A 24,425-nucleotide genomic window follows, 5' to 3' on the forward strand; every position below is an offset into this window, starting at 1 on the left:
ACTGTATTAGCCCCTACCACCTCTGTTAAGAGGCTGTTCCATTTACTTACCACCCTCTCAGTAAAGTGTATTTGACACAATTGACACAATTCAGTAAATAAAAATGGGTTATAAAAAAACGTAATATAAAGAGAGTGTAGATCGGTTGGAAATTGGCTTGGGGTTTTTTTTATTATTGAAACTAGGCAGCTGCATCTAATGATTTTTTAAGTAATCTGAACCATCTGTCTCACTATCCTGCACAGTTCACCCTCTAATCCAGATTATGGCTGACAAACCACTTTTGGCGTATAGTCCTCATTGACAGAGCGTCCTTCACCGTCTCATGGCATTGGACGCACCTCATTCTGTATTCCTCCGTTCTTGGGTTTATGTTCAGAGATAGAGAATAAAAAAAACCCCAAAAAAACATGGCTTTTCTTATAAAGAGTGCGGTAAGCAGTCAGATGAAGAATTTGGGCCTCGGAGGATCGAGTGAAGAGAAGAAGGAGGATGGAGAGGCTTCTGACCCAGCAGCAGCCCAAGGGATGACCCGGGACGAATATGAAGAATATCAAAGACAGCTGGTGGAAGAGAAGTGAGTATATACATCCAACCTATGTACTATGCACTGACTCGTTTAATGTACGTGTTTGCTATATAACCTATATCATTTGTAAAAAAAAAAAAAAAAGAAAAAATTATAAAAATAATAATAAAATGTTTAAGAAGGAAAATTGTAATTTCCGAATGAAAGCAAAAAATGTGTTTTTTAACCCGTATGAGAGGAATACACAAACCCGTCCGTCATTTAAGATTACCCAATATGGGGATTTTTAGGGGCTCGTGACATTTCACGAATCCTGCATTTTTCTGATCAGTACATTAAATAGAGTGGCCTTTGAAGAGCCTGTTTTGATTAAATGAAGAGGGTATCGTCATCAGATTTATATTGAGCTCATTATCTCTTATTGGTGTCCGTGACAAAGCCGCAAGACTAATGATATTGCCTGATCGGAAAATGCAAGTTTGAACATCTCCAGGTGATGTATCCTGGATAATTCCTCGGATACAATCTCTTCCTTCCATTCCATTCCTCGAGTGATACGCGTTGAGAGACGTTAGACAATGTCCTACACGGTTGGGACGACCACTCTGATCAATGGTCATTGTTACTATGTATGTAGAATATTGTGAAACTGACCCTTACCAAACATTCCATAGTTTGGTATATTAAATAAACATGGGTAAGAAGTCTCCTCTTTTGTTTTGGTGTAAGAAGTATAGAGATAACATAGCTCGGCTTCCAGAAGGTAAAATGGTCCCACGGGTTTTGTAGGGGCTTGTAATACACGTCACTAGGAAAAGGTCGGTATCCACCATGGAGTACACGTCAGCGATATTGTCTCTGTAGGTCACTGAGATTGCACTTATAATATTGTGTTGTATTGTGTTGATTATAGTGCGCCTGCCATGGAAAAATAAAATGGGTGCAGGTTAAAAATGCCAAAATATTTTTACAGTCTAAATTTCTAGAACTTTTATAATTGATTAACGGATGTGGGATTTAAATGCCCGGGATGTATCGCAGGCACTGACATCTAGGGTTTCTCAAACTGTATTGCGTAGAAATATAATTTGATCTATACATTTGCTAGTAATTCATCTTTAACATTGTATAGATGAAAGTTCTGTTTCTTATTTTGTCATCCACTTGTCTGGGTGACAGGCCCATGTTAAAAAAAGACACAAAGTCAGAACTTAAGGCCATCCTAGCGGTAGCAAACCTGTGACGAACTGCATATCTGCAGGTTCTGGATGCCATTAGTCCTTATCCAGGCCTCTCTCGCAATGAACGCAAAAGTGATTGCGCAATGGCAGAAATCACAGAAGGTGTTTTTTGGATCCATTCTCTGACCTCGTTTGAAGCCAGAAATTCAAACACTGGGCCTTCATTTTCACTACATTCTTGGTTGGTGTAACTTTATGATTATTTCCTGCTCATCTAGCTTGATCTTTTGGGTTTTGACCTGGTGATTCCTGTGACCTTGACCTTGCCTAGTGATTTCGTTTTGACGCTCCAGTCCTTTGGTTATTGACCCGGTTTGTTCCTCAGTTTTGCCTCTCTATGCGGATTTGGCCTCTGACATCCTGGTTCCAGTTTCTGACCCAGTTGGTATCCTGACCTCTCTTGGTGGCTCCAGTGTTCTCTTTCCATACTTCCAGACTTTCCTGATCGGAAAATGCAAGTCTGAACATCCCCAGGTGATGTATCCTGGATAATTCCTTGGATACAATCTCTTCCTTCCATTCCTCGGGTGATACGCGTTGAGAGACATTAGACAACGTCCTACACAGTTGGGAAGACCACTCTGAGCGATGGCAATTGTTACGATGTATGTAGAAAAAGGTGGACCTGACCCTTACCAAACATTTCATAGTTGCTATATTTAATAAATATAATATAAGAATGCTTTTTTTCATTTAGATCATTTACATTGCGCTATGATGACTTCTCCATTGGTCACTCTTTCTAGATTCATGTTACTACTGCAATATGTGCTGATTTCTCTCTCAGGTTCTTCCTTAACAAGCTGGTGCTTTCATTCCATCTCAAAGATTATCCTTAAACGAGGCTTCCCAACTCAAACCACTCAAGAGTCACCCATCTGTTGTAGAGTAAACCCCACTTTTCCAGTGAGGCTTTCACTGTTTTTTGCAGATATTGTAGAACAACTCCAGTGCTGAGGTTTAGCTGGAGGTAGAATTACCTGCGTCATTTAACAGACTTGCGGGGAACAGCAGGCTGGCACATTATGGCCCAGGAGACAAGTAAAGCAAAGTTCGGATTGGCCTTTTTGGAGAATCTTTACCAGCCCTGGTGTGATTGTCTCCATGCCACCAGGCGAGCCCACCGATGGTTCTGTTCTCTTAAAATTCTGTTTTTACCTTCTCTGTATTCTGTTTGGTTTGCAGGATGGAGAGGGATGCCAAGTTTACGCAGAAGAAGGCAGAAAGAGCGACAATGAGAGTACATATTAGGGAAAAATATAGGCTTCCACAGGTAAAACAAAAGTATTAAAATAATCACCTACCATGGCCTCACTCCTGCTGTCTAGTGTCTCCCACCAAACCTTTTCACTGTTCAGCCAAATTATATAATTTATTTAAATAATGTCTACGCTGGGATACAGTTGTGTGGCTGGTCCAAGCCTTGTAGATCATAAGCTCTTGTAAGCAGGTTCCAAATTGTACAGATGGTGTTATAAAAATCAATGAAGAAATAATTTCCCTATGAGTCACTAACATGGTTGAAAACAGTGGGTTAGCCATAGTCATTGCAAGGGGTGCAGCTTCAACAAGACCCTAAATCCTTTTGGACTCGGTGACATTGTTCTTCCCCGGGACCATTTTTTGTTGGGTTTTCACCACCAGTTTGGTTTAAAGACATTCTGTGCGATGATGATGTCATAACCCTGCAGCCAGTACTTCCATGTGACTAGTGAGGTCTATCAGAAGGAATATACGTTCTCTGCTTATTCCAGTCGTTCATATGTCTTGTAGAAGGTACATCTTGAAATATTTTAAAAATTTCATACCTTAAAAAATACTGGTAGCTACATGTTTTTTTTTTAGATTTCTATTTGGTGTGAGCAGACATCTACTGGTTAATATTTTCTGGATTATTCTGTCTGCTCTTGGGGAGAAATCAGTTTTTGTTTAAGGATTTGACCTATAATGGAGGAAAAAAAGTTAAATATTACGTTTTTATTGACACGCAGGGTAGCCGGAGCCCACAAGTTCCCAGGTATGGTGACGTGGTTACAAGACGTTGCTATGAGAAGGATTTTAACAAGCTTTGTGACCTATCAACATACCCAAGTCTTCTATTCCCCACTAGGTTAACCAGGCATACATGTAGGGCAGTAGGTCCGGTCGGGCGGTAGCCCCTGGGTTGCTTTACTAGGGCCTATTCGGTGATCAGCTTCCGTATGAAGATGAGACAGTAACTGTTCTGCATTGTGATAGTCCAGTATTGTTTAAGGGCTAGTAAAGAATCATGGTAAGTGCTAAAAAAAAGCAAGGCACACAAGTGGGTAAAACTTCCTCCCCAAGCTATATTATGGAAGGGACTCATGTCAGGCTACCTACAAGGTCCAAACATCAAATTACTTTCTTCCAATCAGTAATACAATCTGTCTGTCATAATCAGAGCTAAAAAATGTATCTGGGTCAAACGCTGCTTATCTAGGGCTCCAGGTTAGTGTCTTCAATCTCCAAACGGGGCAGCAGTGTTTGGCCATGCTGATCTCCAACCCAGACCCTCCCTACTCCCTGTCCATTTTCCTTACCAGGCATAGTCTTGCCCCTGTGCATGGTTACTCATGCCCCCTTATCATAATGGGAGGGCTGCCACCTTCTGGCCCATGGGGGAGGAAAGGCCAAGTGGCCCCATCTGCCCCTTGCTTCCTCCCCCTGGTAATTAACATACGCACTAGAACACTCCCAAACACTTATGCTACCAAAGAGTTACACATTCCCATTCATTCCAACACACACTCATGCCAACACACACACTCCCACATATGTGCTCATCCTCATACACAAACACAATCATCTCAAACCCGTTTACACATACATTTACACATACACAATCATACTAACACATACACAATCATATTAATACACACACTTCCACATATACACTCATGCTAACACACTCCCTCTAACATAAACACTTACATTTCTAACATGTCTGACGCCCCGAAGGAACATTTTCTAAGATGAGATGATATTTAATGCTCATTTTCATAACACCTGACCAAGTGACTTTTTATTGGTCCCGGCATTAACTTGGGTTCTGTATTTTCAGAGTGAAAGGGATGAAAACCAGATACAGATGGCAGGTGATGACGTGGAATTACCGGAGGAGCTCCAAAAAATGGTTGCTGAAGATCAAGATGAGGAGGAAGAAAAACACTCAATTTTTGGACACATCCAAAACATTCAAAACATGGACATGGACACTCTTAAAGAAAAGGCCACAGCAACATTCACTGAAATTAAGCAAACGGCAGAAGAGAAGTGTCACCTTATGTAACTCCAGAGCCGTCCGGGAGAAATTCTGCTAGGCTTTGGAACTTTGGACACCATGTTTCCTAGCGTTGAGCCATTCTGCATCGTGTACCCATCCCCCTATGGAACAATATGGCTGCCGGTGCATTGAGGAGTGAAAATGAAATTTAGGACAACCAAAATCAATTTCAAATCCCCCTATCTTTTAAGCCACCAATAAAATATAATAGCTATTATTATATTCCCTGAAAAGGGAAACATTTGTTTGTTTTTTTTACATTTTGCCAAAAATGCTGTAATTTGGAAAATAATTCACCAAATAAAATATGGATAGTTTCCCGTACAAGGTAGCTGACTTATTTCATTATGGCTTTTTCTTGTTTTTTAATGATGAATGAGATCTGGGCCATTTCTGCTACAATGCTGATTCTCAAAGAAATTTAAGTTTTTCTAATCATATCAAAGTATATATTTGTCACAAATTACAACGTACATAATTCCTTTCCATCAGCAAATGTACTTAGCGTCACATGGCATCTACACTAGATCGTTTGTGTTGAATTTGGTCTACACTCACTCAAGAGTGAAGAAGATGGGCACGAGATGGATGCTCACAAATAAAATAATTAAGCCAAAATGTCTGAAAAATACATGTTCCTGCACCACGTTCCCAAGGACAGTTATTCGGTTGCGTTTCCATGAATTCTGGCAAAATCATCTTTTTCGTCCAGACCCGCATTGCAGTGGTTTTGGTTTCATAAAAAGAATGTTGTTTAAAATGTTTGACCATCCCTAGGAATTTCCTTAATTAATAGTGTTATAATAATTTAAGCAAATAAGACTAATAAATATAATACTGCTATATTATTTATGTTATGTTACTGAAAGGAAGGATCCAGCCATGGAGCATGAACCCCTAGTGGTTATATGTGGAATTGCATATAAAACTTTAACTTTTGGGGTATGGCGTCTTGCATCTGCATCGCTAACATAATCGTCAGTATAGAATTCAATGTTAGCTGTAAAGCAAATAAGAAGCTACTAGAAAGGGGTGCAAGGTACCCAACACAGAAGATCTTGAGAAGTTTTTAGTTCTTGGCACGTGCCAACAAAGAGGGTCCGTGGCTGCTAACGGGTTAACTGTTTGTATATATGTTATTATCAGCAAAGTTTTAGGCAGACCTGTATTACAGGTGTAGCTTGGTAGCAATCAACAAACTTTGCAGAAGAACTGGCTTCTTTAGCGTCTGGAGGATTAGGTCAAAGTGATTACCGACTAAACCCCATTAATCCTTTTCACATTAAATGATGCATTTAACAAACCGACTGACACAGTGTAACAATCAAAAGCCGTTCACCTGCACAAAAGAAGCGCTGCTTGCTAACAAGACAGAGTTAGTAACACCCAAGTAAGCATATTGTCAATACCCACTCCGCAGATAGGAGGAGTCATTTTAGTTAAGCGTCTTTAAACACAGATTTTTTAAAATAAAAAAATTGGAATGAAAATGTGATAAGCACGATGTCCAAAAAAACCCCTTTGTGTAGCCTTTATGAGTATGTGACGTACTTCTATATCATTTTTAGAATCGGAGATGTTACATTTTTAGCTCTTTTCTTCAGGGAATGGATTCAGCAGGGATTGGTCAAAAAAGGTACCGATCTCAATCTCTCCAGACCATGGATGACCAGAATGAATTTAAAAATGGACATCCTTATAAAAGGCTGCTTGAACCAAACAGCAACAATCAGCAACTCGACAACAGGAGAGAGATAACCTAATGGAGAGAGATAAAGACCCTGAGAACGGGAAGTAAAGATTACTGCTCCCAAGGTGCACTCAGCTTTTATCCCATATTATGATTCCTTTCATTCTTCGCTGGCCCCGAGAAAAAGTTTGTTATCCCAGAAATTCACGTTTGGCATTTTTATGTTGTTGAAGTGCTTGTATTTGCTCTAAAAAATCTAAGTGGTCTTGGGACCATCTTTGGGACCCCAATATGCTGGTGTCTCTTTCCTCACCCCGATGGCCCTCTTTTTCCTGATAAGTGTTTGTAAAAGTCCCAATAATGTGTGTATAAACAGCACACAATGTGTTAAATTATGGAAATTGTTCTAAACGCCCAATGGCATAAACGGCTATCAGTAGGAGAATTGCTTGAGGGAGAAAACTTGATCCTTTGGCCTTAAGGCTAAGGACCCAAAGAAGCCAGATGTGTATTTTTGGAGTCCCCAGGTGAGATCCCCCTGGGTGTTCATCACATGGCGTCCTCGGTGAGGGGTACACCGAGCACTCGCTGTTAATAGGGCTGGTTAGCGCACTCTAATACCACCGATGGGCTGGTGCACGCCCTGAAAACACCACAGAGGAGCCGGGTCCCTGAAAACTTGCTGGTGGACAATGTGGGTTGCGTTTTGGACTCCCACATCCCCTTGAAGTTTTTGGAGGGGGACCTAGAAGACCCAGCCCTGCTTTGTTTTGTTTTTTTTTGTCAGTGATATCATATCTCTTTGAGGAGTGTGGCCCCTGAAGAAGATTAGGGACCGGCATTGCTCTATAGCCTTACTATCATACTTGGGAACTTTATGGCCACCCTTTTGCAGGATGCCGGCAGGAAGTCACGCTGATGTCAGTGGGCCGTCCTGCTGATATTTCGCACAGCGGTGTTGAAGGGGAAATGGGCGGGGAGTGGCCGAGTGGGCGGGAATGGAGTTTTCCAGACCCGGAGACCCAGAGAAGTGTCTCTTCTCCCGGAGTTTCCAGGTATGCTTACTACCCATTCCTCAGCGACAATAAAAACAGTGATACCTCTGGCTCCTGAATTAAATTACTTTGCTCCATTTTTTTTCCCTCCAATACTTTTTAATGGAGTTATAAAAGGAGACCTCTCCCTGCTGCGTTTACTCATTAGTATGTAAAGTTCTTGCACATGCTCAGTAGCACTCCCATCGACCAGCTGCTTCAACTCCCATTGGTGTAAATGGGAATTCAGAAATGCCCGGCTTATACAGGGTTTATTTTAGGTTTTATGTTTATTTCAACATTGCAGGGCACTTTGTATGATTCAATTCCGATAAATGTGCTAAAAAAAACAAAAATTTAGGGAAAATACATTTTCAAAAGGATGCCTCCCCATTGCACCCTTAAAAAAAATAGAAAATTAATATTACAACTACATTTTACAGAGATGTTAAATACCTAAAAAAAAATTCTCCAAATATTTTCATACTAAATGTCAGACTAAATGTCTAAAAGTGTTATCAAAAGAAAGGCTGAGCTTAACAACAACAATAACGGTTGACATGCCCGGGGTTTACAATTCAAAATACCCTTATGGTGAAGAAAAGGGTTAATTCTGGAGTAGAAGAGCCCCTCGAGCTTCTATTGTATAGGAACAAGGGTCTGCAGCAAGAGGGGTCCATCTGTAGCAAACAGCTCAATCCTTCTGAACAATCATGCAGATGGCCACGAGAGACAAAAGAGGATCTGTCACTTACTGCTTATAACACAATTTACAGAAAGAGTAGTAGATAAGCAGAACAGCCTCCCAACAGAGGTGGTAAAGATTAATACAGAGAGGGAATCTAAACATGCATGGGATAGGTATAAAGCTGAGTCTTTACATCAGGAAAGACAGGCAGGCTAGATGGGCCAAATGTTTCTATAATTTATATAATTTACAAAAACTATCTCTATATTAATGTGTAAACGCTATTTATTTACAGTATTTCAACTACAAAATATGGGATTCGAAAAAAACTGATCCTCTAATATCTTACAATCATTAGGTTTGGACAATGTTAGGTATGGACAAGTTACAGGTTGGTCCCCAACGCACTCACCTAGTTCATACCTGTGATCAAGCAGGCACTGAATACACATCTGATGTAAAGTTTCATGCAGACTATTAAGCTGATTTAGAGACTTTTATGTTGTTATTGTAAATGTGCAAGCAGGGTGAGGGTTAACCTACGGTAATAGTTCTAGTATATACATTCGGCCCATTTAGCCTGCACAGTGATGTAAAGACTCAGACCTTAATCAGTCATCAGTCCCTGCTTGGATTCAGGTAGCCATACCATCACGTCACTGTATTAACCTCTACCACTTCTAATGGGAGGCGGTTCCATGGATCTAGCACCCTCCCTGTAAAGACCCTTTGAATGTATGTACTGTAAGAAGCGCTGCGTACATTGTCGGCGATATATAAATAAATTGATATAATGATGGAGGTGATAATAATACGCCCATGCGCGGGCTGCGTTGGGGGTAATATTTCGGTTTGCGGCGTGCGAAAGGGAAACCAGAGGGTGATCATCATAGAAAGTAACTGGATGGGCAGATTACTGGGCGAGTCACATGGTGCCTGTGGAGGTAACTGGGATTTGCATTCTTGCTGCTAATAGGATCTGCTCAGCTCAGACTGTCATCCCATCAAGCTAAACGTCTCTGTTGGGCCCTCTCAAGCAATCCGAATTCAATTAAGCTAATTGGAAAACAAGTAAAGAAGGATTGCATTAATATAGCTTTGCTTAGAGAAACTCCAAAACCATCCTCCGTTGGGAAATCACACACTGCGCGGTGCGCTATGCGCATTATTATATATGCAAGGGATGCAGAACTGCAAATAAGGACTGTGTGATGCGCAGCTTTGCAGGTGCAAAGTATCTTAAAGGCACCTTAGTGAAAGGGGGATGAAGAGGAGACCTTATCTCCAGGATTCAGTTGTGTGGACTCCAACTCTCACCATGCTCATCCTGCACTGGCAGACTAAAACTCCCGCCATGATAACCTAATCTGTGAGAGCATGATGGGAGTTGCAGTATGCAGAATGCGTCACATGCGAAACACGCATTTATTAGCAATTGTAATGCAACAACCAAGTGTTGGCAATCTTCATGAATAAGTTTATAGTGGGGTGTTTCATTAATACCATGGCACTGAAAGGGTTAAACATACAGCTCATTCGGGGTTTGCCAGCATGGCCACTTGGAATACAATTCTCATGGATCTTAACTACCAAGAATACATTGTTACTGATTGAATAAAAAATATTAACAAAAAAATAATTGGTGGCATTAAATAATACAATTTAGGTGTATTTGTAGGTATGACCAGAAAGTGCAGCCTAAATAACCAGTGCCTTGGCATGGTGGGAGTTGCAGTGCGGTGTCAGAGGCTCCCTGTTCCTGGCTATCGCACATTCCATAAGGAAATTCCATAAGGAAATACCTTGAAAGCTGGTGAGTTAGGGGTGGAAGACGTTTAACCTTTTAAGTGCCAGAGTTCTGATCACCTCTGACCTAGGATCTCCCCAACTGTGATTATTGGGATTCATAAAATACCCAGTCCTTTATTTGCAAAATTAATTATTATTCTACTTAAAATGTTATTAATGTTTGCATCTTATTAAGCAGCCAGGCTGACCCCCAATTACTATTAAAAAAAAAAAAAGTTTTAGCTGCTTTGTCATAGCTTAACAATCAGAACTTATTGACATAGCGAGGTTTGTAAAGATGGGGTCATCTTGCAACATCGACAATGAAAATCATTTTAGGGAATAAAATAAAATAATAATTAATAACATGTTTTATGTATACCTTAACAATAGCCTCTGGCCAAGTCTTTAATAACCCTTTATCTGGGGTTTATACCCAAGACAATGCACACCCTAACGTTTTCTTCCATGTCCTTGGGCTCAAGAGACCATGGAATCTAGTTTAAGTCGGCTTCTAGTTTTCAAGAAACAAGCAGAAAATAAAATAATTTATTATCAACGAATATCAAATACTGGAACTAAATTCAAAAAAATTATCTGAGGGTGGCCACACAGGGTAGTGAATTATATATATATGTATATATATATATATATATATATATATATATATATATATACATACATGCACATACATATGTATATCTCTATCTATATATATATATATACATATATATATGTATATATATATATGTATATATATATATATATAATAGATAGATTAATAGATAGATATCGATATTTTGGCGTAAAGTATAAAATAAAAGATTTTGCCTTCAGCACAAAACCGCATGTCTCAGAACAATTGTTCTTCTCTGAAATCCTGGGATTTGTGTTAAAATCCTTTAAGACATTATTAAACCCCTTAGTTTGCCAGAAGGGACTGCATCGGGAGCTATGGCCAATGTCCCTTATTATCAATACATCTGCTCAGCGGCTCGTAAATCATTTTTTTTGCATATTTGATTTTTATTATTTCATATATTTTTCAATTTGTTTTACATTATTAATTTATTTTTAGTTATTTTTTATTTTTGTACAAGTGTATTCAGTGCGTTTTTGTGTTTTTTTTAAAGTCATTTTTTGCGTTTTAGAGAGATAATTATTGACTGAAAATTAACTTAATATTCCTAACTTTTTTATACTGTAACGGGTAAATGAATTCCTTCCACATACTCTCTAATTTTAAAAATAACGAAAAAATACATTATATATTTCTGATATAACATTTTAAAGTATTGGTCGCTTCAGAATAATATCAGACATCTCCTAATTTTAGTAAGATTTGATTTTAGATATCCCGAAAATTAATAATTTTGTAGTTCTAAGGAAACCATTGGACACATACTTTCAATTTTAATTTAATATGTTAATACTATTTGTCTTTTATCATTTGTATGATACTTTACAAACTTGCGATCACTCAAAAAGTTGAGTAAAAGTTTCCTATTAACGTTTTATTGGATTTCTTACAGAAAAATATATTTTTAATGGATTTTTTAAACTCTAAGAAATCCTTGAGATATTAATATTAAAACCTTGACATTATATTCCTTTTAATTATTTTATCTTATAATATGGTTTAATAATAACAAGATATATATCAGGATAAACCAAACCGACACTAATTATTTATCAAACTCGGGTTAACTTGTATCTATGTAATTATAATCAAATCGCCCGAGAGTTTAAAAAATAGCAATTAATTTATTGGCAAAAATAAATAAAGATAACATCAATTAAGTAGGTTATATTGCCAACTAGAAAGCATTAAATGCCAAAAAAAAGAACTTTAAAAAACGTAAAAAAAAACAGCAAAGAGGGCAATAAAACATACATTTAGACGAAACATCTTGTAATTTTATAAAAATAAAAATATATAATTTCTTTTATAAAAAGAAAATAATGTCAACACAAGTTTTTGTCACGAGGCGATTCCAATATGTTAATTAATAGCATCAATTATTTACGTATGATTTCGATAATTGCCTGGCGACATCTGTCAGTCTTTGGACAGGTTGCAATGTTAATAAATTGGATAATAAATCTTTCGCACGCAACTAATAAATTATTCTTTTTTATGACCACACCGAAAAAAATGTAAAATAAATAATATTAAAATAATAATAATAATAATAATAATAATAATGATATATCACCAGCAAATGGCTTAACCTTTTAAACGCCAGGATCATGTGTATACCTTCTGTCTTTGCAATCCTACCTGGCACTAAAAATGTTTTTTTAAAAATGTTTCTACATCTTGATATAATGTAGCTGAAGTTTCATGTTGTGCCTCTGGTGGGATTCAGCCAAACCAAGCTACATTGTTATGCAGGACCCATTTCTGTTGTGGGGAGGGAGGGGGTTGTTGGGAAGATTTGCTCATTGCAGGTACTGTCCCCAAAAAAGACAAAAGCCTCATTTAATGATAATGTGGCAGCTTTGGAGTGCACAGCAGGGACAGATGACAAACCCACAAAGAACCAGAGCAGGAGTTGCTTTAAAATATCTCAGCAAGCTGTGTGTGAGTCACTCCTTCTAGAGAGGTCACAAGGAACTGATCCTCTCCACTGCAAGGACAGCCAGTCACCCAGAAAGTATCCAGAAGGATCTGATACACAGCCAGCTTAGAGGAATCAGCCATTCTTAAAAGATTTAAAGCTTCTTCTAGTCTGACACAGATGAATAAGCAAATGCAACCCACAATTTAACATTCTAGATATCTAAAAAGAAAATCAATTTCTATTTTTCTTGGAAAAAATTATACGTTGGAACCAGAAGCACCTTTGGAGGAAATTCGTGAAGAATAATCAGTGAATCACATGGACCTTTTAACTAAAGTGTACTTTAGCGAAGAGGGAATTGTTACCCAATACTGAAACTTAAAGGAGTCCAATGCACCTGCACAGTCCTTCTCTGATGGCTGATGGAAGCTTCTCTCTCTCTGGACACTTGGTCAGGAGTCCAGGAGGAAACACTTCCAGACTCCACAGCATAGAGGCCATCTTGGGATTTTCTAAAGAAGACAGTGTCCTGAGCTCCTTCCAGACAGATGACAGTCTCAGGAATGGCAAGGAAGCCGAGAAGAGAAACTCCAGACCTTGCCATCACAAAATGGGAGAGGACCTACAACCACAGCAGAATGATCTAGATGACAGACAGGATGATGGATATGGGGGTAAGACACGGTGAGATAGATAGGTAGACACAAAGAAATATCTCCAACTTATAGTGAATTTATAACATCCAAAGTAATTCAAAGATGAATAAAAATAAAGCTATATATTTATGTATCTGATTAAAGTTCTAATTTATTTAGGTTTAGTAGTAAGTTTAGAATTCGGGGAAAATTGCAATTTCGTTAGCTTTTTTAATTACCTCCAGGGTAGTGCCTGTGACTAACCATCCCATGACAATTTGTGTCCCACCACCAGCAGATACCTACTGCACCAAGGTGTCTGGAGACTGCCTAAGCCCTGGACTGGCCAACTCCAGTGACAATAAACTGGGTGAAGAAGATCAGCCCAAGAAAAAACACAGGAGAAACAGGACCACATTTACCACTTACCAGCTACACGAACTGGAGAGGGCTTTTGAGAAGTCCCATTACCCTGATGTCTACAGCAGGGAAGAACTGGCCATGAAGGTGAACCTACCAGAAGTGAGGGTGCAGGTTAGTAGATCCCCAGCAAAATGCCTCTCTGTCCTCAGTGCCCAAATTATTAAAGGGCAATCTACCCTTCAATCAAAGGGTTTTTATTCTGCTAATCCAGATATACTAATTATCAGTATTCCCTTCTCATGAGCTGATTAAAAATTATTATACCCCCCTCCCAGGGTATCAGAGTATTTGAGAAGCCAAAATAGGGTTGTTATATTTATACAGTGTTAAATATTCCATATTTTGAATGAAGATACTGTGAAATTAGCATGGTATTTAGGCTCTGTGAACAAATAGTGTTTTACAAAGAACAAAATCTTTAGTTGCGGTTAATTTTTTGGGCCATCAGAAAGAAAAAAATAAGTTACAGAAAGTTTGGAAAGGTCAGATACCATCTGAAGAAAATGCCTCTGAGGATTCAAAAGCTTATGTTAGAGCTTTAATTATTTTTTTTTACACTGTTCAGGGTACCTTAGTTTTTTCACACAGTCGTTACGTCATCAATCAATTTTTATAACATACCCGTTTTTGTTAAAAGTGAGAATAGTTAAAAGAAACCCAGAAGGGACAAAGTACAATTTCCGATTTTAATATTTCAAACATGAGATATTTTTTTATTTGTAGAGTTCTGGGCAAAGTGCTTGTTTCATTAAATGTAGTAGCTGTATTTATTGATTAAATAGCCTTTCAAATTCACTTATCTCCCCTAAAACGCCAAACCAAAAGTATCGCATAATTTTTATTTTCCACGTCCAATATTAGAAGCAATACATATATTTTAGGAGTTGAATTGATATTTTTTCCCTACAAAAATAAATTCAGTGTAAAAGATTGTAACTAGCACTAATGATCCTAAATTAATAAATGAATTATCAACTATTAACCACCCAAATTTTATTTTTTCTACTTGACATTAGTAAATTTAAACACCTTAATTTTATAAAGAGCTTTTTTAACTTTTGCTTTTAAAATTATATCAGACTTGTATGCATTTTTCCAATTTAGCTTAGTTATTTTAGCTTGTGTTATTTATCTCTAGGCATCGATGTTTTTTTTTCACAAAAAAATCTATTTGTAGAATTCAGCTCAATTTTGGTCTCATTTGTTTGTAGAATTTTCTACTATTACTGTGTATAAAATAATTCTCAATGTGTTGAATAGTAAAATAGTAAAATTAAAAAATTAATAGAAATGAAATATAATAATAATAATAGCATATTTATTATAATAATTATTATATTTGTTAATTCCAATAATATTTTACAACTTGTTCCAAGGGAAAATATGAACTAATAAATGAAGATTGATATGTAATGTATTATTTCTTCTTGTCTTCATAGCAAATGCAAACTTATAGCCCGAAGATATAGCCCTGCTCATTAAAAATAAATACACATAAACGCATTCTGTATTTAATCATAATCAGACAGTTATTTTCAGAACCCAATAAACCCACCTGCTAGTATACTCTATCATTCACAAATTTCTTCAGCCAGAAAGATCACTTGGTATAAGGCCATATCACCAAGTTGATACATAAGACTTATTAAATATCACTGCTGATGTATCCAAGTTTGAAAGCACTTGGATTCTGAGTTTGATACTTTTGGGTTCTACAACAATCTCTTTTTAATATTGCACATAGTCTCTGTATGGTCTTCCTGGAGTAGGTGATTCGGATTACACTAATGAGAAACTGATTTTCAGGTTTGGTTTCAGAACCGAAGAGCTAAATGGAGGAGACAGGAGAAGCTGGAGGTAACCTCCATGAAACTTCAGGACTCCCCAATACTTTCCTTCAATCGCTCTCCACAACCTTCAGCCATGAGTGCCATCAGCAGTAGTCTTCCGCTGGACTCCTGGCTAACTCCACCACTCTCCAACACCACCACTCTGCAAAGCCTACCGGGGTTTGTGAGCACCCCTCAGAGTCTTCCAGGCAGTTACACCCCATCACCAACCTTCATGAATACTGCACCCGTGGGACATGCTCTACAGCCATTAGGTGGCATGGGACCACCACCTCCATACCAATGTGGAACCAACTTTGTGGACAAGTACCCAATGGAAGAAGTAGATCCTAGAAATACCAGTATAGCTGCTCTCAGAATGAAGGCAAAAGAACACATCCAGTCAATTGGAAAGCCATGGCAAACACTTTGAACAATGAGGAGCCAGATTCAATTTTGGGGGTATTGTACCCACATTGAAGTGTATATAGAACATATTTCTGGTGAGGCACCCCCACCAGGTGCCAATCAAAGACAACTCACACTATATTCCCACAGGAATGGGACTATGGGGCTGGGGACTGGTCTATCATTACAATATGCATTTTTGGATATGAAGTTTTTTCACATTTACATAAATATCCAGTTACTAAAAGTATTTTTATTAGGGCAAATCAGAATAAATATTTCCAAGCTCTTGGGTCATTGGGTGTTGGTCATCATGGTGTCCCTATAGCATGCAGCAGGATTGCAAGGAGTTCTATAGGAAACTTTTAGAAATCTCACACCACATTGATGGGATCTTTGTCTCCATAAAATGTTATTATGCTAGTTCACCATTTTTACACATTTTTTAATGTTTTATTGGGAAATAACTGGAATAAAAAGAAACTAATATACAATTAAAATCTTCTGCCAAGTATCAGCGGGTTGACATAATTATTAATGACAGTATGGACAACTGGAATAATTTCAATATTTTAATAACAAAACACAATTTTCTAAATATGCCAATTTTGTTAACAGGAAATTATAATATCTGCAACCAAAGACAAGTGTATTCTTTTATTTATCCTCTTGAGCCACACAATTGACACTTTAAGGATAAATCTGTGGTTTTACTGGCATTTGGTATCAGAATTGCCTTTGCTCACCTGGATAGGATTTGTACCAATCGTATGTGTGTTTCATAGCGCTGTATAAATGTATATATGTTTTCTACTTTATGGTAGACAGCTTGAGTTACAGTAGTTTTGGGTTCATAGACAGAATGAATGTTCTGTTCAAGGTGAAGGAATGTGTTGTTGACCCTCACTGGGAAAGAGACATTAAAGATGATGTTGCACCTACTACCCTTAATTGAACTTTTTTACAATTAAATTGTTAGAAAATCCACCCCTTAATGCTGTTGGTTTCCCAGAAAAAAAAACAACGGTTGCCTCATTTATATACTTTCAGGGAATGCTTAATTGTCATGTGATACAAAAACAGAGTCTGATAGGCTGTTGCTCTAGAATCTCTAAGGTTTATTTGTTTAATGCACTAAAAGAAAACATGAATTTCAAAATCAGCAGCAATTTTTAATAACAACAATATCTAAATATGTGTTTAATAAATATTTTATGAACATGATCAGAATTTTTATTTTTAGTCTTCCATGTCACAGAAACAAATTTGATGGCAGATAAGACTAATTTGGCCTGTCTAGTCTGCCCATTTTTCTGGATATAAAGACTCAGACCTTAATCAGTCCTTGTCTTAGATTCAGGAGCCAAATGACTGTCCCATGTATGTTTAATACCCTCACCGTATTTACCTCTACCATGTCCACTGGGACGCTGTTCCCCTTATCTACCACCTTCTCAGTAAGTTAAAGTCTCATCAAGAGTAATTTTATGAAATTGGTTATTTTTAACTATTTTTAACTATTTATTTTCTATAATGGAAATTTAGTCCATGGTAGTTTAGATATTCCGAGGCAATGGGGAGGATGACCCCAAGTCCTATTATCCTCTGTCACTCAGACGGTGAATAATGAGGGGTTTGTTTCAATATCAATATATGGTCCGTAGGAATCCCAGAGCACCAGGACATAGGTGGGCAGTTATTGAAGTAAAAGGGTCATATTTGCACTTGTTGGGCCCCTGATATCTTTTATAAAGTTTCTCCATTTTATCATAACAAGAAAAATAGGTATTGGCATACTAGCCCAAGAGAAAATGGAGACTTTAGTCAAAGTTGATACTTTTTATTAAGCCAACATGCAAGATGTAAAGTTCCATGCGCTTTCTGGACCTCAGAGGTCTCCATTAGGTCACCATTGTGAGCAGTCATATGATATTGTAGGTTATAAATCCTGCGCAAACACCACGCTGAGCTCATTATGGCAATCCTAATGAAGTTCTTCTAGCCCAATGACATCCTTTCCTCCATTGATTTTTATTAGAGTGTCAGGGTCTGGGTGACTAAGACTCAGTCATTCTAATGTTTACCACAAAGCAGCACCATAAGGTGTCAGGGTCTAGCAGATTGGGTTAAGATCACAAAAATATAAAGATATTTACAAAGTGGATGTAAAAGTAGAAATGTTTCCAAAAACCAAAATGTCTAAATAAATTCTGAATCTGATGGCAGATATTCCTAGCATGCCATTCTTATACACTGATTGAAAACTCCAGAATAAATCACTCCTTTTAGTTTCAGTCTCCATTCTGTCTTTCATTTTATTCAGCTCTTCCCCAGGTGTCCATCATCTTCGCTCGTTCATCAGTGCCTCCAACCTAGGGGGTTTATTCACTAAGGTGAGATTGGGCAAAATAGTTTGCTTGGTTTCAGCTCCCTGAATTCGCTGCACATGATAAACGGCCATCCTTATCAACCTTCTCTGCAATCAGGGGGGGGTGAATCTCTGAATTCTGACAGATTAAGATATGCTTTCTACAGGGCCGCCTAAGCTATTCTTGAAGCTCGCCGGGGTTGGGCCAGTAACGCCAGTGAGATGAAACTGCAGCCCCCCTGAAATCTTCCTCTTTAGTGAATAAACGTCTTAGTGCTACGTGCCCCTGGGTATTGGTGCTCAACTGTTACTAGCGAAAGCCAAGTACTCCTTACGCTGTGTTTTCGTACGTTTGCAGATCATCCCTTCATGATCTAAGGTTACATTAAGACAATAATTAAATCCAGTCCCGGAAACCATCAATTCTGTTATTATTATTATTATTATTATTATTATTATTATTATCATTATTATTATTTCTGATTTATTGTTTTTTATAGCACCACCATATTCCGTAGCCCTGTACAGTGTTATTTTTATCTTTATTTTAAATATGTACTCCATTGTGCATTTTTTATGATGTCATTGTACATTTATGAGAAAGGAAAGTTTTTATGATGTCATTGTACATTTACATATACAAATATATTACAACATATATAACATTCATAAGCAAATATCATGAAATATTCAATAAAGCGCTAAAATAATTGTGAAAGCAATGTGAATTACAAAATAAATGAGAATGGCCTTTTTTTTTTTTTTTTTTTTTTTTAGATATTTTCACGGTAACTTGAAGAAAAAGTGAACAAAGTGCTCCATGTGGTAGGGCCCCACGGGAAACCAGGTCCCCAATCATCTGCTTCTGGGGCTGTAGATTCACAGCCACTTCCTCCCTGACTGGATCTTCTAGGGCCACCTTGAAGAGAGGACTCACTGAGGTCTTCAAAGTAGGTGGCAGCCTAAAGTTGCAGTCCACTTCCCCCACCAAAAACCAGCGTCTTCAGAGCCCAGCTCCACTGTGGTGTTTCCAGTGCAAAAAAGTGCAACAAGTAATAATCCATAAAAAAAAAACGGGCTCAAAATGACTAAAGTAGTGCTCATGGCAACAAAGTGAGGGGGAAACGAAAGAGCGCACGTTTGAATGGTCCTGGTGGATTTTGATGCTCTTTCCAACCCAAACATGTGTTGTGACAGATATATCATCATATAAATGTATCAATCCCCTTACGAAAAAATTACTGCAGTTTTTCTGAAGTAATACTGCAGTTTTTTGGACATGAAAAATCTGCAATACTGCACTTTTACTGCAGTTTTACTGCATTTGTACTTCACTGTACTGCAGTTTTACTGCAGTTATTTTTGTACGGAAGTACAAAAGCAATAAAGCTGCAGTACATTGAATTACAACTGTAGGTTTGCAATATAAAAAAAAAGTGCAGTAAATGTGCAGTATTGCATGTCCAAAAAACTGCAGTATTACTTCAGAAAAACTGCAGTAATTTTTTGTAAGGGTCAAGACAATCCTATATTTAGGAGCACTGGCTCGTTGGATAGTTACATAGTTGCAGAGTACATAAGGTTGAAAAAAGACCTAAGTCCATCAAGTTCACCCCTTCTACCTAACCTTCCTATTCTTCATCCAAAAGAAGGCAAAAAAACCCCTAATTAAGCTACTTCGAATTCTGCCATCAGGGGAAAAAAATTCCTTCTTGACTCCAAGAGGCAATCGGATTTCTCCTTGGATCAAGAAGCTCTAAAATATTAATTCTATTTATAGCCCTGTAATAGTGAGCTTTATAAATGTGCCCCAGTGATTTATAACATATATAATATATTTTTATGTTATATAAAATTAGATATAAAAATCTTGAAGGCTCCCGTGGCATGCATATATTTTTGGTTGGGTGCTAAGAATAAATTAAAACTTTTTGATTTAAAAGTCAGTTGCGTTTACAAGCGGAATTGACCAGAACTGTACCGTACAGACGCTCATGGGTACCAAAACTGCGAATAAAAGAAGGGGTTTTCGTTGACTCAGCTCTGGCTGACATTCCTCCATTCTTTGTGATCTATAGAGCTGGAAAATATGTCGGAAAAACAGATTAAAGAAGTCCAAATAAATCTCAACATAACCTGAAAATAAGTCTTTTCACCAGAAAACATCCATTTTTTTATGAATCAGCCTTTAGTGATTTCAAGGACTTCTATTTTCATCTTTTTAGCTCTATATCTGCTTACGATCCATTATAGATCCAGAAGGTTACTGGGAAAATCTGGAAAGCGGTTAGCGCAGGATACATTTCTTAAGCATTCATGAATGAACCCGAAACATACCAAACGCGTTTGCAATTAAACAGCAGAATAGCCCGAAACATTACTTTGTTTTAAGTGAAAACAAAATTGAAACATGGCTTTTCATTTTTCATTATCTCTGTTACAACATTTAATGAGGACGGGAAGTTTAAGAGGCATTTAAATAAAACACTCCTTATTTTCGGCGAGCAAAACGCTCAACACAATCTGGAAGTTGTGGCAATTAACGTTTCTCATTAAGCAGAAGTGAAGGACTCAGGGACCCGGTAATTGTGTCCAGAGCTGGTTCACTGAAGCCTGGGAGACCTTTTCTTTCAAGATTTCCCACTCATTGTGGAGAAACAAAGACCCGTCCCTAATTATATTTTCACAATCTGTGCTTAGCTTAAAAAGCCCCGTCTGAAGCGAGCCTGTCAACTTTGTTTAGCTTCACTTGAAGAAGGTTTCCACCGGCAGGACAATGCGCAAATATCTACAGCCAGGGACCTCTGTGCCCCGGCCGGTTGTGATATTTTCTGGGAACGCAATGTCGAGTTATGGGGTGTGCAAAAAAAGTGTTCTGTATACTGAGTCTAAGAAATCGTAGACGCCAACATAATGATGTCCACACTTTGCACACCAGAGGGATGCGCTCCACATTGGGTTTGGAAATGTTCCCCATCCCAAAGTTGGCTGTACCCTATAGACCAGGGGTTCTCAAACTGCGGCCCTCCAGCTGCTGCAGGACTACATCTCCCATACTCCTCAGCCAGCCCCTTAGCTGAAGGAGCATTATGGGAGATGTAGTCCTGCAGCAGCTGGAGGGCCGCAGTTTGAGAACCCCTGCTATAGACCGATTAGGGCGCTAAGGACCCCACAGATCATAGCTGACGGGTTCGACGGAAGGGTTTAAAGTTAGAGTTGTCAAATGAATTTGGAGGAGAGTTGAGGTTTCAGGTTCATCTCATCTCGTTGACTTCACTCTGTGTGCCGTGGAACGCTCCGTATTCCGGGTCGATCATTTTAAACTCTGGATATAGTATCGGTGTTTGGCCATTCCCTTTATTGAATGAGTAAGGCATTCAATGCCAAAAAATGGGGCTTTAAAGAGCATTTATTGGCCAGAAATGGGCGTTAGATTTTCTACGAAGAAACATCTCTTGGATAGAACCTCTCCCGACATGGCTTTTAATGATGATTCCAGTTAAAGGCCAGGAAACATTTCAGATGACCTGTGTTTATACCCTGCGAAGAAGCATTTAAACAACAGTCCATGGGTGATTTACCAGAAAATAACCCCAAGATAAGTTTTTTAACCCTTTCCTTCTTGCAGGTAAAACTCCCCAATGCCCACCTATAGTTTTGATCCTGTGAAGGTGGATTAAGCAGTTGAACAATTTGTTTCACTTATTTTTCATGCCCGCTGCCATGGAAACAAGTATAAGAAACAAAAAACTGCCAGCATGCAGCAAGACGATCTTCTGGGACATCAGCTTGCCAGCATGCAGGGGGAAAAAAACACCCCATGCCTCATGTAGAAATGATTGTCATATTTTAATGGCACTTCTTCCCAATAAAAATAGTTTGGTTTATTGATGATGATGATGATGATTATTATTATTATTTATTATTATTATTATTATATTTTATTTATTTATATAGCGCCAACAGTTTACGCAGCGCTTAATACAATACATAAATTCAAGGGGTCTGATGAGACGAGAATTGACAGCCTCAGACAAGCCGACACATTAGGTTTATCTGAATTAATGATCTGAGACATACAGTATGTGTCCTTCTATCTCATGATCGCTCAGTTTTTTATTATTCATTTTATTGGCGCATCAGTAAATGTATTCGTTGATTCTAATCAGCGAGCAGTTTTGCTATCTCTAATATGCCAGTTTTTCCACAAACCTTAATTTACGTTCAGGATACACTTCACGCCTATCCCACTCAGGTATAAATTCTCTCACTGTATTTACCTCTCCCACTTCTGCTGGGAGACCCTTCCACTTATCCACCACAATCCCAGAAACGCAAAAGCTAATTCTGGCATTAATTGTAAGGGTATTGTGGCCCTCTGAGCGCAGGACTCTAATAAATAGGGAGATAAAACATACAATTAAGGGCTTGGGTTTACTGATGGCCTTCACGTTTCAAACAATGTATCGAGGTAACGGTCTAAGTGCATTTTTGGGAATACAAAACTACACAAAATAGTTTTCTCTCCGTTCTCTCAAGTCTGTAAAGTCCAAGAGCTTGTTTGGTAAGAGTGCTTGCTGTAAATATCTTGCCCGGCTTAATTGGGTGTTGAGTCTAATAATCCTGCCTCAGCTTGTTAACTGTACAATAGCAGTCAGAGTTAATGACCCATTAGTGATTAATTCCTTAACCAGCATCTAATTGCTCGGGGAAAACTTTTTTCTTACAAACTGGATTAAATCATCTAGATCCTTAACCTCTTATTTGCTCTTATAAAGCTTCTGATCTGATTTAGCATTAAAGTTCAGTAAACGCCAACAGAATAAAATCTGTACGAGTCTATAAGATGCCAAGTAATAAAATGACATTATTTAGAATTTTTTTTTTTGTTCAATGCCAAACAAGCAATATTGTTCCATACATACAGAGAATATATTTATAACGTATATATATATATATATATATATATATATATAAATATATATATATATTTATGTATATCTATATATATATATATATATATAGATATACATAAATATATATATTTATTTAAGTAACTTTTTCAAGCATATGTTTATTTTTCATTTGTCTTTGGTAAAGAGTTGATTTTCCATACGTGTCTCTATAGGAAACGCCACCTGTCGATGGCAGATCTATTTTTTTTACCATAAGTCTAAGAGATCTACAAAGTTGTATAGGCCTTAAGACCAAGAAGGGAGTTCTTATGTAGACTGGTTGTTTGAACTGTTTATAGGAAACATGTTTAAGGACGTAACCCCCGAGTCTATATTCAGGACTTAATTCTTCTGAAACATTAGTTTCCCAAGAAACTGCAGAGCCCACAGTGTCCCATCCAATCCCGTAAAGCCCATTGTGGCGGGGTGTAATGTCCCCAGAGCCAAATAAACAACAGCAAAGATGCATTATGGGAGAGGAATATACATAAATCCATAAACATTACCAAATATGGAAATTGGGTGGAGCTGAGGAAAATTTGGCAGGGCAACGGTGTGGCCCCCCTAAAAAAACATGGCTTTCTATACACAAGTCTAGTGAGCCTAGAGAGAAAAATGGCCCTGGGTATCCCCCAACTTGTGGATGAACAAATAAGCCACAGCAAGTGTCATGATTTCATACATCAGCGGGAAGAAAGTCTTCTTTAGATCAAGCCATGGCTGGAGGTATGGGCAGGACCGGCTCCATCATAGAGGAGACCTAAGCATCTGCCTTCGCAGAACCATTAGGCGGCGTCAATATCTGGGTTTTTGGAGTTAGTAATCAAATGGGTGCTAGGGGATAGAAGTCCTTGAGCTAGCCAGGAACATGTGAGGCCACACTAGAGTTTGGATGTGGGTATATATATATATATATATATATATATATATATATATATATACACCCCCCAAGTTCTGCCCCCAATCACT

The 24,425-nt window shown here is 38.0% G+C and overlaps 2 protein-coding genes across 3 annotated transcripts; both read left to right on the forward strand.

Annotated features, from left to right (window-relative positions):
- The first annotated feature begins 284 nt into the window (after positions 1-284).
- CPLX4 (complexin 4) lies at positions 285-5,282 on the forward strand. Its single transcript, XM_053457962.1, has 3 exons — positions 285-577; positions 2,956-3,043; positions 4,853-5,282. The coding sequence occupies exons 1-3, from the start codon at positions 411-413 to the stop codon at positions 5,078-5,080; spliced, it is 483 nt and encodes a 160-aa protein (XP_053313937.1). The 5' UTR covers positions 285-410; the 3' UTR covers positions 5,081-5,282.
- Positions 5,283-12,883: 7,601 nt separating this feature from the next.
- On the forward strand, positions 12,884-16,780 carry RAX (retina and anterior neural fold homeobox). 2 transcript variants are annotated; one of them, XM_053448164.1, is made up of 3 exons: positions 12,884-13,512; positions 13,769-14,007; positions 15,703-16,780. In XM_053448164.1, the coding sequence occupies exons 1-3, from the start codon at positions 13,230-13,232 to the stop codon at positions 16,156-16,158; spliced, it is 978 nt and encodes a 325-aa protein (XP_053304139.1). In that variant the 5' UTR covers positions 12,884-13,229; the 3' UTR covers positions 16,159-16,780. The 2 variants fall into 2 exon arrangements, with proteins under 2 accessions (XP_053304139.1, XP_053304140.1); XM_053448165.1 differs by having other exon boundaries at positions 13,772-14,007.
- Positions 16,781-24,425: the final 7,645 nt, after the last annotated feature.

Source organism: Spea bombifrons, chromosome 1 (assembly GCF_027358695.1).
Source record: "Spea bombifrons isolate aSpeBom1 chromosome 1, aSpeBom1.2.pri, whole genome shotgun sequence".
In the NCBI taxonomy this organism is placed as follows: Eukaryota; Metazoa; Chordata; class Amphibia; order Anura; family Pelobatidae; genus Spea; species Spea bombifrons.